At 40.9% G+C, this 14,295-nt stretch overlaps 1 protein-coding gene across 1 annotated transcript; it reads left to right on the top strand.

Annotated features, from left to right (window-relative positions):
* The first annotated feature begins 6,859 nt into the window (after positions 1–6,859).
* On the top strand, positions 6,860–12,490 carry LOC137643152 (uncharacterized). Its single transcript, XM_068376004.1, has 5 exons — positions 6,860–7,049; positions 7,701–7,911; positions 8,711–9,429; positions 9,916–10,649; positions 12,272–12,490. The coding sequence occupies exons 1-5, from the start codon at positions 6,860–6,862 to the stop codon at positions 12,488–12,490; spliced, it is 2,073 nt and encodes a 690-aa protein (XP_068232105.1).
* Positions 12,491–14,295: the final 1,805 nt, after the last annotated feature.

Raw genomic sequence — 14,295 nt, 5'->3', positions numbered from 1 at the left:
AAGCGGATGTTCTTTGTCTCCTGGCTGTAGCTTTCCCACACAATCTGTAAGAACAAAGAGGAGATAACAAGAAAGCAATCATAAAAAAGTTTACTTTAAACTCTAACCCCAACATGACTTTTCTGCCGCAGTTCGCTTTGGGTACACATAACCTCAACTTCTCCCCCCCAAAAAAACTCAAATAGCAACAAACTACAAGGTCTGAACAAAGCAAGTTCACATATCTCATTACAGTAGTTGTGCTTTTAATCATGAGAAAAATAGGAACTGTAACCATATGAATACACAAGATATATAATGTGATTAACTAAAAACTATGAACAAAATTCTCAAAAAGATTATATACTCAAAAAGATTATATACTCAAAAAGAACAAGAAATGCAGCAAAAAATTAAAAACTCTGAAAACCGATACATATGGGTAAGTATGAGTAAATATGGGTAAATATGAGTAAGTATAGGTAAATATGAGCAAACAAATTACTGAAAAAGGTTACATAGGTATAGAGCAAAAAAGCATGGTAAGTAATTCTGAAGAATAATGCATATTTTGACAACTATAGGCAAGCAAAACTAAGAATCAAAATATCCAAAGATTACATATTAGCAACTGAAATCTCAACAAAGACTTTCTTGAGTAAAACAAATCATACAAAAAAAGTACTCAACTTAGGATTTTAATCCCCAAGCTCGCCTAAGCGGCAATTTTGCCTTTGCTAATCTCAGATCACAGGGGAGGCGTTACGTATCTTGGTCTCACTCTAAGCTCTTGATTCTGTAACTAGAAACATGGTACAAACAGTTGACAAAAAAATCACAGTATATAAAACCAAATCATTCCCCATGCAAAAGAAAAATATATAGATTCACAGAGACATCATAAGCAAAAAGAAATACATACAACAATCAGGATGGCCATCACATATAAAAAAGAAAAAATCATCAAAACTGTTATCAATCATAATATTCTCATATAGCTATATCACACTAGCAAAGTGTTTACAAACCAAAGTACTAGTACATAAAATCAAAAAATCATCTGTGTGCACACTAAACCAACAGGCGACACCAACTGGGTCGTTACATCTTCACACCGTGCCTGAGACGGTACGTTCATTGGTACACCTGAGGGCTCATTTGGACACACCGGGGCCCCACCCTGTGTAGGAAGGTTCCCACGATTTTCGCCTGCATAGGGCACCTGGCGTGAGGTCCTCCTTGGAACTTGTGTTTCTAAGGTCAAAGTTTCCCTTACCGGCAGAGGATCTGTCAGCATGACTGTTCTGACCCCCTCTGCCCTCCGCCATCAGAGACAGGCAGGACCACATACTATTGGCCTACAACATATGCCCAGTCCAATCAGGACGGCAAGAAAAACACACATACTAGCTAAATAAAAGCCTACATTCAAGGTCCTATGTGATGTTTTTAAATTGACAAATTGGTTATAGAAAGGTAGGTGATCTAAGGACATGGTTCCGAGTCGAGTTAGATTAAGGTGAACTAACACGTGAGACACATTCACACCTGGCAAGATGACAGAAGCATTCAACACAGAAGTGTCCCTAACTGTCACTCGTTCACTCTTCCTTTTTCTTTAGCCTGGTAGACTGTACCCGTCCCCTTGAACAGAGCACCCATCCTGATGTGTCAAGACAGTGACCCCTTGGCTTAACACTTTAACCTCATTCCCTGAGTCACACATCACCTTGTACTTCGACTCTTGTCTCACAGACATAATCTAACGATGTCCTAAATTAACTATTTCCCTTTCAAAATCAGCCTTTACCTCAAACCTACAAATATGCACAAAACTAGGCTCTTCCAGGTATACATCAAACAAACAAACACGCACGCAGGCGCGAAAAGCGCATACACAGGTTCACACAACACATGTGCTTTCCCTATCCTACACCTGTCTAAATTAGGCAAGATCACAGCCCAAGTGTCCCTATGGTTCACAGCAAAGTATTGCAGATCGACCGATGCCTGTGTTGCGAATTCCTCTGTTTCTGTCTGTGTCCACATCGACTTTACTTCATACAAACGAAAATCTGAATCCTCATTCTTAACAGGTATTTCTACGGAAAAATAAAACTTTCCCTTCAACTTAGTAACAATCACGGATGACATTCGATAGAACTGCGCTAAATTATTCTCTACAGGGGGAATAAAAATTGGCACCGCCTCATGAATTTTCTTAATTTCCCTAAAAAATTCCCCGGGAGCCAAGATATTGAACGTGATTTCCCCCGTGGTTGCCACTTGTTGAATCTGGCTTGTCACGTATCCTAAGTGTAAAGTTAGCTGACTAGATACAAAAGCTAATTGTGTAGCACTTGCTACGTAAAGCACATCTCTCAGGACTTGTTCTAATTTCTCCCCGAAATTATTAATCCTATTCTCCAACACTCTTAGCGCCTCCTGTCCTTTAGTTACTGCTATAGAAACTGTCTTCAGCTTATCATCTACGATATGGGTATGAGATATTACTTTATTTATCTTGACGTGCGTATTTTTTTCTTCTTTAGTCAGCGCGGTTTCCAACTGACCAAGTTCCGACAGGGTAATTAGCCCAGTCCAACCTCCAATCAATTCACCAATCCAATTAACTGCACGTTTCTTTCTATCCCCTTTTGAAACCACGAAGTCTTCAAAAGTATCCAATGAGTTACTAAGGGCTCTTTTTACGTTATCAAGAATCGCTCTTAACTTAACTTCAGCAACATCTTCTTTAACCAGTTTCAACTGATCCTCTAACTTGTTAATCCGACCCAGAATCGTAACTAGTGGACTCGCAACTTTCACGGGATCATAACTAATCGACAAAACATGTACGTCAGACGTGAAAGAAAAGCCTTTGCGTACTCTCACTTCACTGTTCACACACGCGCAAGCAGTTAGCAAACACACTGCTGCAAAAAGTCGGACACTTCCCATGGCTAACTAATTAACCTAAGCCTATTGCTAAATCCTGGCTAACTGACACCAAACCTAGGCTCACTGCCTTTTAAAGGGCGGTCCCCCCCCCTCTCTCTCTCTCTCTCTCGCTCTCTCTCTCTCTCTCTCTCAGCAGAAAAGGGAGTTCGAGCAATATTCTGAGACTCAGCTAATCCATCATTGACATCCAAAACAGGGTAAATTGATGACACATTCAGATTATCTGAACTCGTCATCTCATTTTCTGGCACGATCTTGACGATAGAGGCGTGAACCTCATTTACATTACCTTTTGCCATGCTTTTCACAGTTTTCTTATCATGGTTAATATCGATCACCCTGAATGGACCAATAAAAGCTGATTCGAACTTATGCTCTCTGCCCTGAAGCCGCTTTATATATACACGATCACCAATTAGAATTTCATGTGATTTCGTTTTAAATCTCCTGTTGTAACTACGAATGTTCCTCTCCTGGGCTATCTTTAAAAACTTATTTGTAATTTCAAAAGCCCTTTTTATTTACATTGGCAACATAAGTTCGAAAATCATCTACGTTATACACAGGTAATTTCTCCTTTTTCGTGAAAACATCATATGGCAAATTTGTATCTTGACCGGAAACCCGATAATAAGGCGTATCGCCAACACTCATTATATCCTGTGTTTAGGGCAAACTGAGCTGTAGACAACATATCCGACCATATATTCGGGTTATCTGCTACTAGGTATTTAAGCATACTGATCAAGACTCGATTCTTAGACTCTAGAAACCCACTTGAACTAGGCCTATTCGCAAGAATGGGAGAATGATTAAGGCCATACAATTCAGATAATCGACTGAATACTTCATTTACAAATTCGGTTCTGTGATCTGATACAATTTCTAGAGGAGTACCGAACAGTTCAATGAAAGCTCTAAGAGCTCTAGCGACTTCCTGTGCCTACTTGTCAATCAAAGGTTGCACAAATGTATATCTAGTTCGCCCATCTACTAGAACAAAAATATACTTATGTCCTGCATGTGATACAGGTAAGGGGCCTATCAAATCAAGGTGTACACATTGCCATTTATCTTTAACTAAAGGCCAGACTCAAGCGGGAGGTACATTTAATCTATGTGATCAGAACGGGTGACAAAGGTGACACGCGTCTACATAATTCTTTATCATTCGTTTCATGCCTTTCCAATAAAAATGATCAGTGGCTCTTCTGAGTGTATTTGCTACGCCCAAGTGACCGGATACTGGCGATGAATGCGATTATGCCATAACGTTCCTTATGAAAGGTGTGGGTAATGCAGTTTGATAAACTAACTCGTTTCGTTTCAAATCAGTGACATACAAAACATCGTCTTCTATTACAAATCTATTAGATGGAAGCGAGACCTCAGTAGGAAATTCCTCTGTTTCCCCTCTAATATAAGCCTTAACTCTTCCCCATGTGAAAATTCTTTCCACGCTTTATTTTATTCACCCCCGTTATTCCATTTTTTATTTTTTTGTTTGTTATTTTCTGGGTTTCACGCATCTCGTTTTTCTTTCGTTTCCTTTGTAACCTTCATTATTATACCCTTAAATATTCATTGCTGCTAACATGTCCATCATTCCCCTGTAATTCTTTACCTTTCATCACCTCATTCCTCTGTAGATGATTTTATCTCATTTCCTGAGCTCACAGTACATTGCTCTGACGATGCAACCGACCGTCGACAATTTAAAAAAAAAACAGCGCTTGGTTGCATTTTGTTCCAAATGCTCTTGAAACTTTGGATGTTTAACCACAATTGGTTTGTATGTAAGTAACTCTTTAATTTACGTAACTCATTGATCTTAGCTTATTGCTATTTACATCTCGGTACCTATTTGTAAGTCTATTTAGCTAGGATTGCTTCCTGTGTTATTGAACATTACTAAACGCCACTTAATTTTCTTGTATATATATTAATTTTTATAAGCCAGACAGTAGGATTTCTTTATAATTACTTTCCCCTAGAGTTTCAAGAATGATCCTTGTATTTATAAAAAGCACCCTTCAGCGAACCCCGTACTCATGGAAATCTGAAGAAGAACCACTCGACTGGCTTGACCCAACTCAGCGGCGGCAGGGAGGAGGGTTTGAGCGGCCCACTTAAAAACCAGGAAGCGTGAATCGTGGACGTAGGCATAGCCCCTTCAACTTGGACGTCGCTTAAACTTCGGTGTCGCTTCAACTACCTGTAGGTCAACCAATTACTAACCAACAGTATGCCTTACTTTGAGCCATTATTTAGAAGATAGGCTGACGAAGACAAAACACGCCTGTGCAGACCTGAAGATGCACCGTGTTCTTAACAGTTTACAAGATGCTTCCACTATGTCTACAATCAACCCTCAAGAGCGTGAGTACTAATTAACGGTGCTCAACCTTGGCTAAGGAACTGTCCCCCCCTTTTTTTTCCTAGCCTTTATTTGACGATGTGCACATTTAGCTAGGAAGTTATGTTCAAACGGTCTGGTTTATTCATTCGTGGCGTGTCCATTAACATAAGTTATGTTCTCGTTCCCCTCTATCAAGTTTGAAATTATTTTGCCCGTAGAGGAATGTTTTCAAAGTAGTGAGTAGAACTTTTGGTACTATTTCAGTCACCATTTTTTCTTTCATTCATTGATTAGTTATTGGATTATTGATTTACGATTTAATTGATTTGACCATTTTCTTGGCATTTTTCATTTTTCATATGCCATGCAGTCTTTATTAAAATTTCAATTAGGTAGTTTTGCTGGTTTTTCCTGTGTCAGTAAGGTGGAAATTCCTGTGGTACTTTATGGAAATAAACGCCATTTTTAGGTTAAAATCATTAACTGTTTTAACTTAACCTTTATATTTTGAAATGACTAAATGAGTTATCTCATGAGGTGAGATATGACTTAAGGGGAAGTTTATATTTACATCAATGTAAAGTTATTGGTGTCAATCCTTTATCATGATGTTCCACAGTATTACCTCCCGGTGGTTCTTAGGACGTTTTGACTTTTACAGTACTGCTTCCCCTAACGCTTTGTGAAACTGTCGTTAACGTAACTGATTCAGTCCAACCACACTTGATTGGGATTTACTATTCTATGCCCTGGAGTAGCGTCTGAACATCAAGGTGATATCGGTGCCGACAGTCCCGGTATAGAGTAATCTGTGGACTTAAACGTGTGCAGGGAAAGCAAACCGTCTTCGTTGCGGTTCTCTAGTTTGTCAATTATGAGAGTGTTGGCACTCTATCCTTCAGGCTCGGGTCCAGAAATCAGAAACGGGGAGGCCTTTCCCGGAATTATTTCCCACATTTTAAATAAATAACATTGGTCCTTTGAACCGGATCTGACACCATTGATTTGTGTAATAATGAAATTTTAAACATTATAAATTAATTTGTAGCATTTTTGCTACATAAACATCACCTGGTTAAGTCATACCTCAAAATCTCACACACTAGATAATTTGTAGAATGATTAAGCCCAGACTTTGATATGTAACGAGATGTACAGTGTTTTAGGGCGTAATTTATGGTAACCTTTGACGAATAAAGGCACCTGTGTAACCAAGCGTTTTAGCCAGAAAGTTCTACCCTGAAGGAGAACTCAGGTTTTATTTTATTTGTTCGGATCATCGGTATATGTTGCACGTTTTCCTATGTACTGTGAGCTTTGGAGCTGCTATTTTGATCTGTTCATTTTTCCACTTAACCATTAATTTGTTTTAACGCTTTGGTTTACTGTTCCCCGTTATAGGTAGGCTACCTTTATCCTTGTCCTTTGTACCCCTCTCGGTGACCGTTTGTCTATAACATTCTCTGTGTCGTGTGTTATTTAAATTTGACTTTGTTTGTCTGCATAACTTGGTTTTTTTTTGTGGACCTTCTGTACCATCGTACACGTTGTCTTCCCAAGATGGCGGCCAAAGACAGTCACATTAAACTCCCACAGCAGGCTGTGGAGATGCGGGCTACTGTAGACCTTAATGCTTGTCTTGAAGAACAAACGCAGGAGTTCAAATTCATTTACGAAGAGGCAAACATAACTCTGAAAGCTGTTTCCTCAATAGATTTTGCCTGTGCAACCCCTGAGGGTTTAGAGCACTGTAAAAACAAAGTAGGTAGAGTTCTTGCAGAACTTAGAGACTTTAAAACTTTGTGGAAACCTCATTGGAACAACCCCACTGTCCTGTCTAGTTATACTGATCTTTTCAGTTTGTTAACTGACAAAGAAACGATGCACCTTCAACTTGTAACACAGGGGAAAATCAACCCTTCAAATCCCCCTCAAGCGCCTAACGCTAACCCTCAGTTTGTATGCGTCTTAGTCGCTGCAGATCCTGATCCCCCTCCCTTCGATGGTCGTAGAGATTGTTGGTCCGGCTGGTGGAGTTTGTTTCTCCAGACGGTACATGAAAACTCCAAGTACTCTTCCACAGAAAAGTACAAGATTTTGTTGCGTACCCTTGAGGGACCGGTGCGTAAACTTCTCGGTAACCAAGTGTGGACAGAGGGTCTGTTTGAAAGATCGATAGACAGTCTTAAGCAAGAGTATGAATCCCTCGTTCTGACTAAACACCACGTGATAAATAAATTTTATAAAATATCCTCCCCTAATGATGATAGCACTGATCTCCGTCGTTTCCTCATGGAATGGGACAACACGGTAACTGAATATGTACAACTAATTGGATCGTCTTTACCAGAGGTAATGTTAGAGCATGTTTTCACTAGTAAGCTCAGATCCTTCCACCTAGGTATAGATTACCGATATTACAATCGTGAAGAAGTAACCTTGGCCGAAATGAAAAGGGCCCTGTATGCTCATACTCGCACGAAGGAAATGATGAAGCTCATGACCAGCCCTGACGACGGCTCCAAACCTAATACCTGTGATAAACCTGCGCGAGCCAACCATTACGGAAACTCACGCTCTCACGGTAAATCACTTAACCTCCTTCCTCCAACGTGAACAATCATGTACCTAAACTCAAAGTTAATAACGGGCCTGTCCGGTCCGTGGATCTACAAACGACTCCTAGTCGATCAAATGGGTGGCCTATCGCTGGCCCCAGTAACGGGACTGCTAGAGGTAAATGTATTTTTTGTGGCAATAGTGACCACGTGCAATCCAAATGTCCCCATTTCCCCGATTCAAGAAGTAGGATATCAAAGTTGCGAGAAATGAATCGTTGCAAAAAATGTTTTTCCACTCAACACTTTGCCAGCAATTGCAATGCAACCATTGCTTGCCTGAACTGTCAGCAGGCTCATAAATTGCCTGTATGCCCAAATATCCTTGCAGTATCCAACCACTTCATCCAACCCATTAGTGGGTTTGCTAACAACACCCCTAACTCTCAACCCCTTAGACCTCCCATTAATAACCCCTCTAACATGCAACCCATTAGACCTCCCATTAATAACCCCCCTGACATGCAACCCCTTATCCCTCCCAGTATCAATATCCCTGTGGTAAACCTCAATCACATTGCTTGTATCCGCAACAACACCGTGAGTGTTCAGCCTAATGACCTCGTCCCAGTTGCATTACCGACTTTCACTGCCGAATTAGTCTCCGGTATATTTAAACACTCCACAAGAGTTTTTCTAGATTGTGGGGCACAACGTACTTTTGTGTACCCAAATGTTGTTAAATCATTAAATCTTAAACCTGTTGGACAGATGGTGTTCCAGCTTAACTCATTTAATTGTACCGAACCCCTAAGAGTTCTGATCTATTACAATTTAATATGAAAATCGGCAGACGGAGACATAAGATTGTGGCTATTGTTAGTGCCAATGTAGGTAAAGGCATCAATACGCCAGGTTACACCCGTACTGTCCGTATGTTAGAAGCTAATAGAATTCGTCTCGCGGATCAACGTCCCGATGATAATGCTGCCGGTATTAAGATCATTCCTGGTACCGATTATCTTCCCAGGCTCCTCAAGCGTACCCATAATATCCAAGGTGTAAACCTGTTTAGCACTCCCGCCAGTTACGTGGTATGGGGAGAGTTGCCTGATTGGTCACGTCCTGACTTGGACCCAAGAGATATCAGCGCAGTCACAATTACCATTAACCGAATTGATGTTGACTCGCCTATGACTTTAAACCCTCCTCTTGAAAACCTTTGGAAACTTGACACCATTGGTATCACTAAAGAACCCTTCAGCCATCTTGAAGGGAAAGCAGTTGATCTCTTCAAGAGAACTACTCAATATAAAACCGGGAAGTATGTTGTTCTGCTACCTTTCAAGAGTGATAAGCGTCCCGCTTCAAATTATGCTAGAGCCTTTGCCCAACTCATGTCAGTCAAAAAATCAAAGAACCTCCAATTGGTTACTGATTACCGTAAGATTCTGGATGAGTATCTTGGAGAAAACTTTATCGAGTCTGTCCCCTTAGGCACCCCTGTTGATGGAAAAGTACATTATTTACCGCATCATCCCGCAGTTAAGAATTCAGCCACTACCCCTACACGTATTGTCTTCAATGCTTCATCCAGGTCGAACCCAAATTCACTTTCTCTGTACACAGGACCCAATCTTGCATCGAAGATTCAATCGATGATTTTAATGTTCCGCGAGAAGCCCTTTGCTTTAACTGCAGATATTTAAAAGGCATTCCTTCGCATAGAGATTGTCCCAGAACAGAGAGACTTCTGTCGCTTTCTTTTCTTTGAAGATCCAGAAATGACAAGGATCGTCACATATCGATTTAAAATCGTTCTGTTTGGCGCCACCTCGAGCACCTACTTGCTTAACCAAACTATCCAACATCATTTGGACAGTCAGTCCAGTAGATTAGCGTCGACACTCAAAACCAATTTCTATATTGATAACTTTCAACGCTGCTATGTCTACCCCATTCTGAGTGAGAGGCCCCTCATTGAGGCACATTTGTTAAAGGCTAACATGCCATTAGCCAAATGGACGACTAATGCCCCTCTTAACGACGATTTCACAGAAAGAGGCATTCATGATTACCTCGGTCTTGAATGGGATACTGTTAATGATACCTTGAATATTAAATTGCCCCCTGAATTAGAAATAAGCCATTCCAACATCAACACTAAAAGAAAGGTCGTGTCCTTGTTCTCTTCCATTTATGACCCTAAGGGTCTTATTTCTCCTGTTACAATCCTAGGCAAACTCTTCATTCAAAAACTATGGATGACTGACAAAGGCTCGGACACCCCTATTGACCCTGAGCAAGTTCAAGAACTAAGCGATATCATCAAAAGGTACAAAGGTCTTGAACGAATTAAAGTCCCTCGTAATACGCATGATGGCAGTCAACGAGCATTGCACATTTTTGCCGATGCTTCAAAGCTCGCTTCCGGAGTAGCTGCTTACATAGTCACCCAGGAAGGTAATTCTCGCCTCCTTACAGCTAAATCCCAAGTTACCCCTAAACGCATGTTGAAAATGGATGAAAGTTTAACCATTCCCAAACTTGAGTTAACTGCGCTCTTACTGGGCTGTCGCTTAGCCAAACACTTGTCAGAACTGCGCCCTTCGGTTACTGTTTGGTCCGACGCTTCAACTGGCCTCCAGTGGGTCCATAATTCTAAAAGTAACTTCCCTTACGTCCTTAACCGTGTGGAGGAGATAATACACATTAAATTATCTTGTAATCTTAACCTGAAGCATGTCCCCACTAATAGCAATCCTGCGGACCTGGCATCGCGTGGTGTCGCTGTCAGGCATATTCTTAAGAATAAATTTTGGCTACAAGTCCCTCCTTGGCTCAGTAAGCCTTCAGAGTACCCCGATCAAAGCAGGTTCTCTATTAACCTGGAGATAAGTGCATGCCCTATTCGGCTCGATCCCCCCAGAGTACGACTGTTTGATCATTACAGCTCCCTTGACGACACGATCAAGTGCTACACTGCAATCCTTCGTTTAATTCCCCAATGGATACAACCCTTGTCACAACGTTGCCCTAATCTAACCAATAAATTCAACCTTCCACCCTTAACATTCATGTTGAAATGTTCCCAGGCCCAAAGTTATCCTAACATTCTGAAACAAGTGCAAGGTGAAGACGTTCGTCTCAATTCGGACGAACAAGCTTTCATCGGCCAACGTAAACCTTACCTGGATAACCAAGGTCTTCTCAAAGCTAGTTCCCGTCTCAGTAATGCCCCCGTGGAATTATATTATATAGATCCCATTTTGCTGAAACATCATTGTGCCCTTTGGACACCTATCGTCAGACATTGGCATGAATGTTTGCTGCACTGTAATACTTCAACACTCCTTGTTGAATTACGTAAACAATTTTGGGTTCCCCAAATGCAGCAGCAAATCAAGAAAATTTTGCGCTGTTGCATCCATTGCTGAAAGGTGCAAACATCCCCGTACCCAATGCCTCCATTAGCCCAGTATCATCCCAATCACCTCATTTCAAGTGTGCCCTTCCGAGTAACTGGCTTAGATTTCACTGGAGCTTTTAAGGTATACAATTCACATGTAGATTTTGTTTACATGTTGCTTTTCACCTGCGCAGCAACCAGAGCCGTAGCTCTAGAAGTCACAACTTCGTAAACGGTCATCGAATTTGTGCAAGCAGTGCGCAGATTTGCCGCTTGATTTGGCATGCCACACTGTATCGTCTCTGATAATGCTTCCACTTTCCAAGCTGGTCAAAGTCTTCTAACTGAACTTATGCATCACCCTGTAATTGATGGGTTTGAATCTTCCCATAACCTGACCTGGAAATTCATCACTCCCCGTGTCCCTTGGCAGGGGGGTTTTTATGAAAGGCTAATAGGCTTCACCAAACTTAATTTAAGGAAAGCCATGTATCACTTGTATCCTACCTATAATGAATTTGTCACTTCGGTGCAAGAAGCCGAATGCGTCATCAACGATAGACCATTAGTTTACTTGGATGTCAATAACGTTACTGATACCCCCTTTGACTCTGAGTCATCTGCTTTACGGTCGAACCCTCTCACTTGCTCCTCAGGTCCTTATGACCGACCTTGATGACCCCACATATAGGGAAGGGAACAGCCTCCCAGCTAGTTATCAGAAACTCACGAACATGTTGCAAGTGTTTTTAAAACCATGGACCTAAGATTATGTCAATTCCCTTCATGAATGTCACATAAAAAATAATCGTATCCACCCTGTGCCTCCTAAAATTGGAGATTTATGTTTGTTAATTTTGGATGAAGCAAAACGGGAAGATTATCCCATGGCCCGTATTCTTGAAACCTACCCCGGTCAAGATGGTCATATTAGATCTGTGAAGGTGCGCACCCCTCATGGAATATATGTGCGTCCCATTAATTAACCGTCTTATCCCATTGGAGATAAATGTCGCAGGTCCCTATATCACTGAACTGGAGCAAGGTGGTCCCGATGCGCTCACGGCACCCCAGTTACCAGATCCTCCCTCAGAGGAACCTCAAAATGACGATTCTTCTGATGATGTCACCCCTCTTTCCAGACCTAATCCTGTGTCCTCTCGAGGGCAACCTCGTAGGGCGGCGGCAGATAAAGCCTGTGCTTTATTCCAGAAAGTGCTGTAAATTTGAAAGGGATGGGGAATGCCCCCTTCTTTCTGTACCCTCCATCTTGTTAGTGGACCCCCCCTTCTCTCTCACTCTTACTTGGCAGGGTGTGGAAATTCTTTCCACGCTTTATTTTATTCACCACCGTTATTCCATTTTTTTTTTTTTTTTTTTTCGGGTTTCACGCATCTCGTTTTTCTTTTGTTTCCTTTGTAACCTTCATTATTATACCCTTAAATATTCATTGCTGCTAACATGTCCATCATTCCCCTGTAATGCTTTACCTTTCATCAGCTCATTCCTTTGTAGATGATTTTATCTCACTTCCTGAGCTCACAGTACATTGCTCTGACGATGCAACCGACCGTCGACAATTTAAAAAAAAAACAGCGCTTGGTTGCGTTCTGTTCCAAATGCTCTTGAAGTTTAGGATGTTTAACCACAATTGGTTTGTATATAAGTAACTCTTTAATTTACGTAACTCATTGATCTTAGCTTATTGCTATTTACATCTCGGTACCTATTTGTAAGTCTGTTTAGCTAGGATTGTTTCCTGTGTTATTGAACATTACTAAATGCCACTTAATTTTCTTGTATATATATTAATTTTTATAAGCCAGACAGTAGGATTTCTTTATAATTACTTTCCCCTGGGGTTTCAAGAATGATCCTTGTATTTATAAAAAGCACCCTTCAGCGAACCACGTACTCATGGCAATTTGAAGAAGAACCACTCGACCGGCTTGACCCAACTCAGCGGCGGCAGGGAGGAGGGTTTGAGCGGCCCACTTAAAAACCAGGAAGCGTGAATCGTGGACGTAGGCATAGCCCCTTCAACTTGGATGTCGCTTAAACTTCGGTGTCGCTTCAACTACCTGTAGGTCAACCAATTACTAACCAACAGTATGCCTTACTTTGAACCATTATTTAGAAGATAGGCTGACGAAGACAAAACACGCCTGTGCAGACCTGAAGATGCACCGTGTTCTTAACAGTTTACAAGATGCTTCCACTATGTCTACAATCAACCCTCAAGAGCGTGAGTACTAATTAACGGTGCTCAACCTTGGCTAAGGAACTGTCCCCCCCTTTTTTTTCCTAGCCTTTATCTGACGATGTGCACATTTAGCTAGGAAGTTATGTTCAAACTGTCTGGTTTAATCATTCGTGGCGTTTCCATTAACATAAGTTATGTTCCCGTTCCCCTCTATCAAGTTTGAAATTTTTTGCCCGAGAGGAATGTGTTTAAAGTAGTGAGTAGAACTTTTGGTATTATTTCAGTCACCATTTTTACTTTCATTGGTTGATTAGTTATTTGATTATTGATTTACGATTTAATTGATTTGACCATTTTCTTGGCATTTTTCTTGCAGTCTTTATTAAAATTTCAATTAGGTAGTTTTTCTGGTTTTTCCTGTGTTAGTTAAGTGGAAATTCCTGTGGTACTTTATGGAAATAAACGCCATTTTTAGGTTAAAATTATTAACTGTTTTAACTTAACCTTTATATTTTGAAATGACTAAATGAGTTATATCATGAGGTGAGATATGACTTAAGGGGAAGTTTATATTTACGTCAATGTAAAGTTATCGGTGTCAATCCTTTATTGTAATGTTCTACGGTTTTACCTCCCGGTGGTCCTTAGGACGTTTTGACTTTTACAGTACTGCTCCCCCTGACGCTTTGTGAAACTGTCATTAACGTAACTGATTCAGTCCAACCACACTTGATAGGGATTTACTATTCTGTGCCCTGGAGTAGCGTCTGAACATCAAGGTGATATCGGTGCCGACAGTCTCGGTATAGAGTAATCTGTGGACTTG

This window comes from Palaemon carinicauda, chromosome 6 (assembly GCF_036898095.1).
Source record: "Palaemon carinicauda isolate YSFRI2023 chromosome 6, ASM3689809v2, whole genome shotgun sequence".
NCBI lineage: Eukaryota > Metazoa > Arthropoda > Malacostraca > Decapoda > Palaemonidae > Palaemon > Palaemon carinicauda.
Note: the sequence above shows the minus strand (reverse complement) of the source record. Positions and strands in the feature narration are given on the sequence as shown.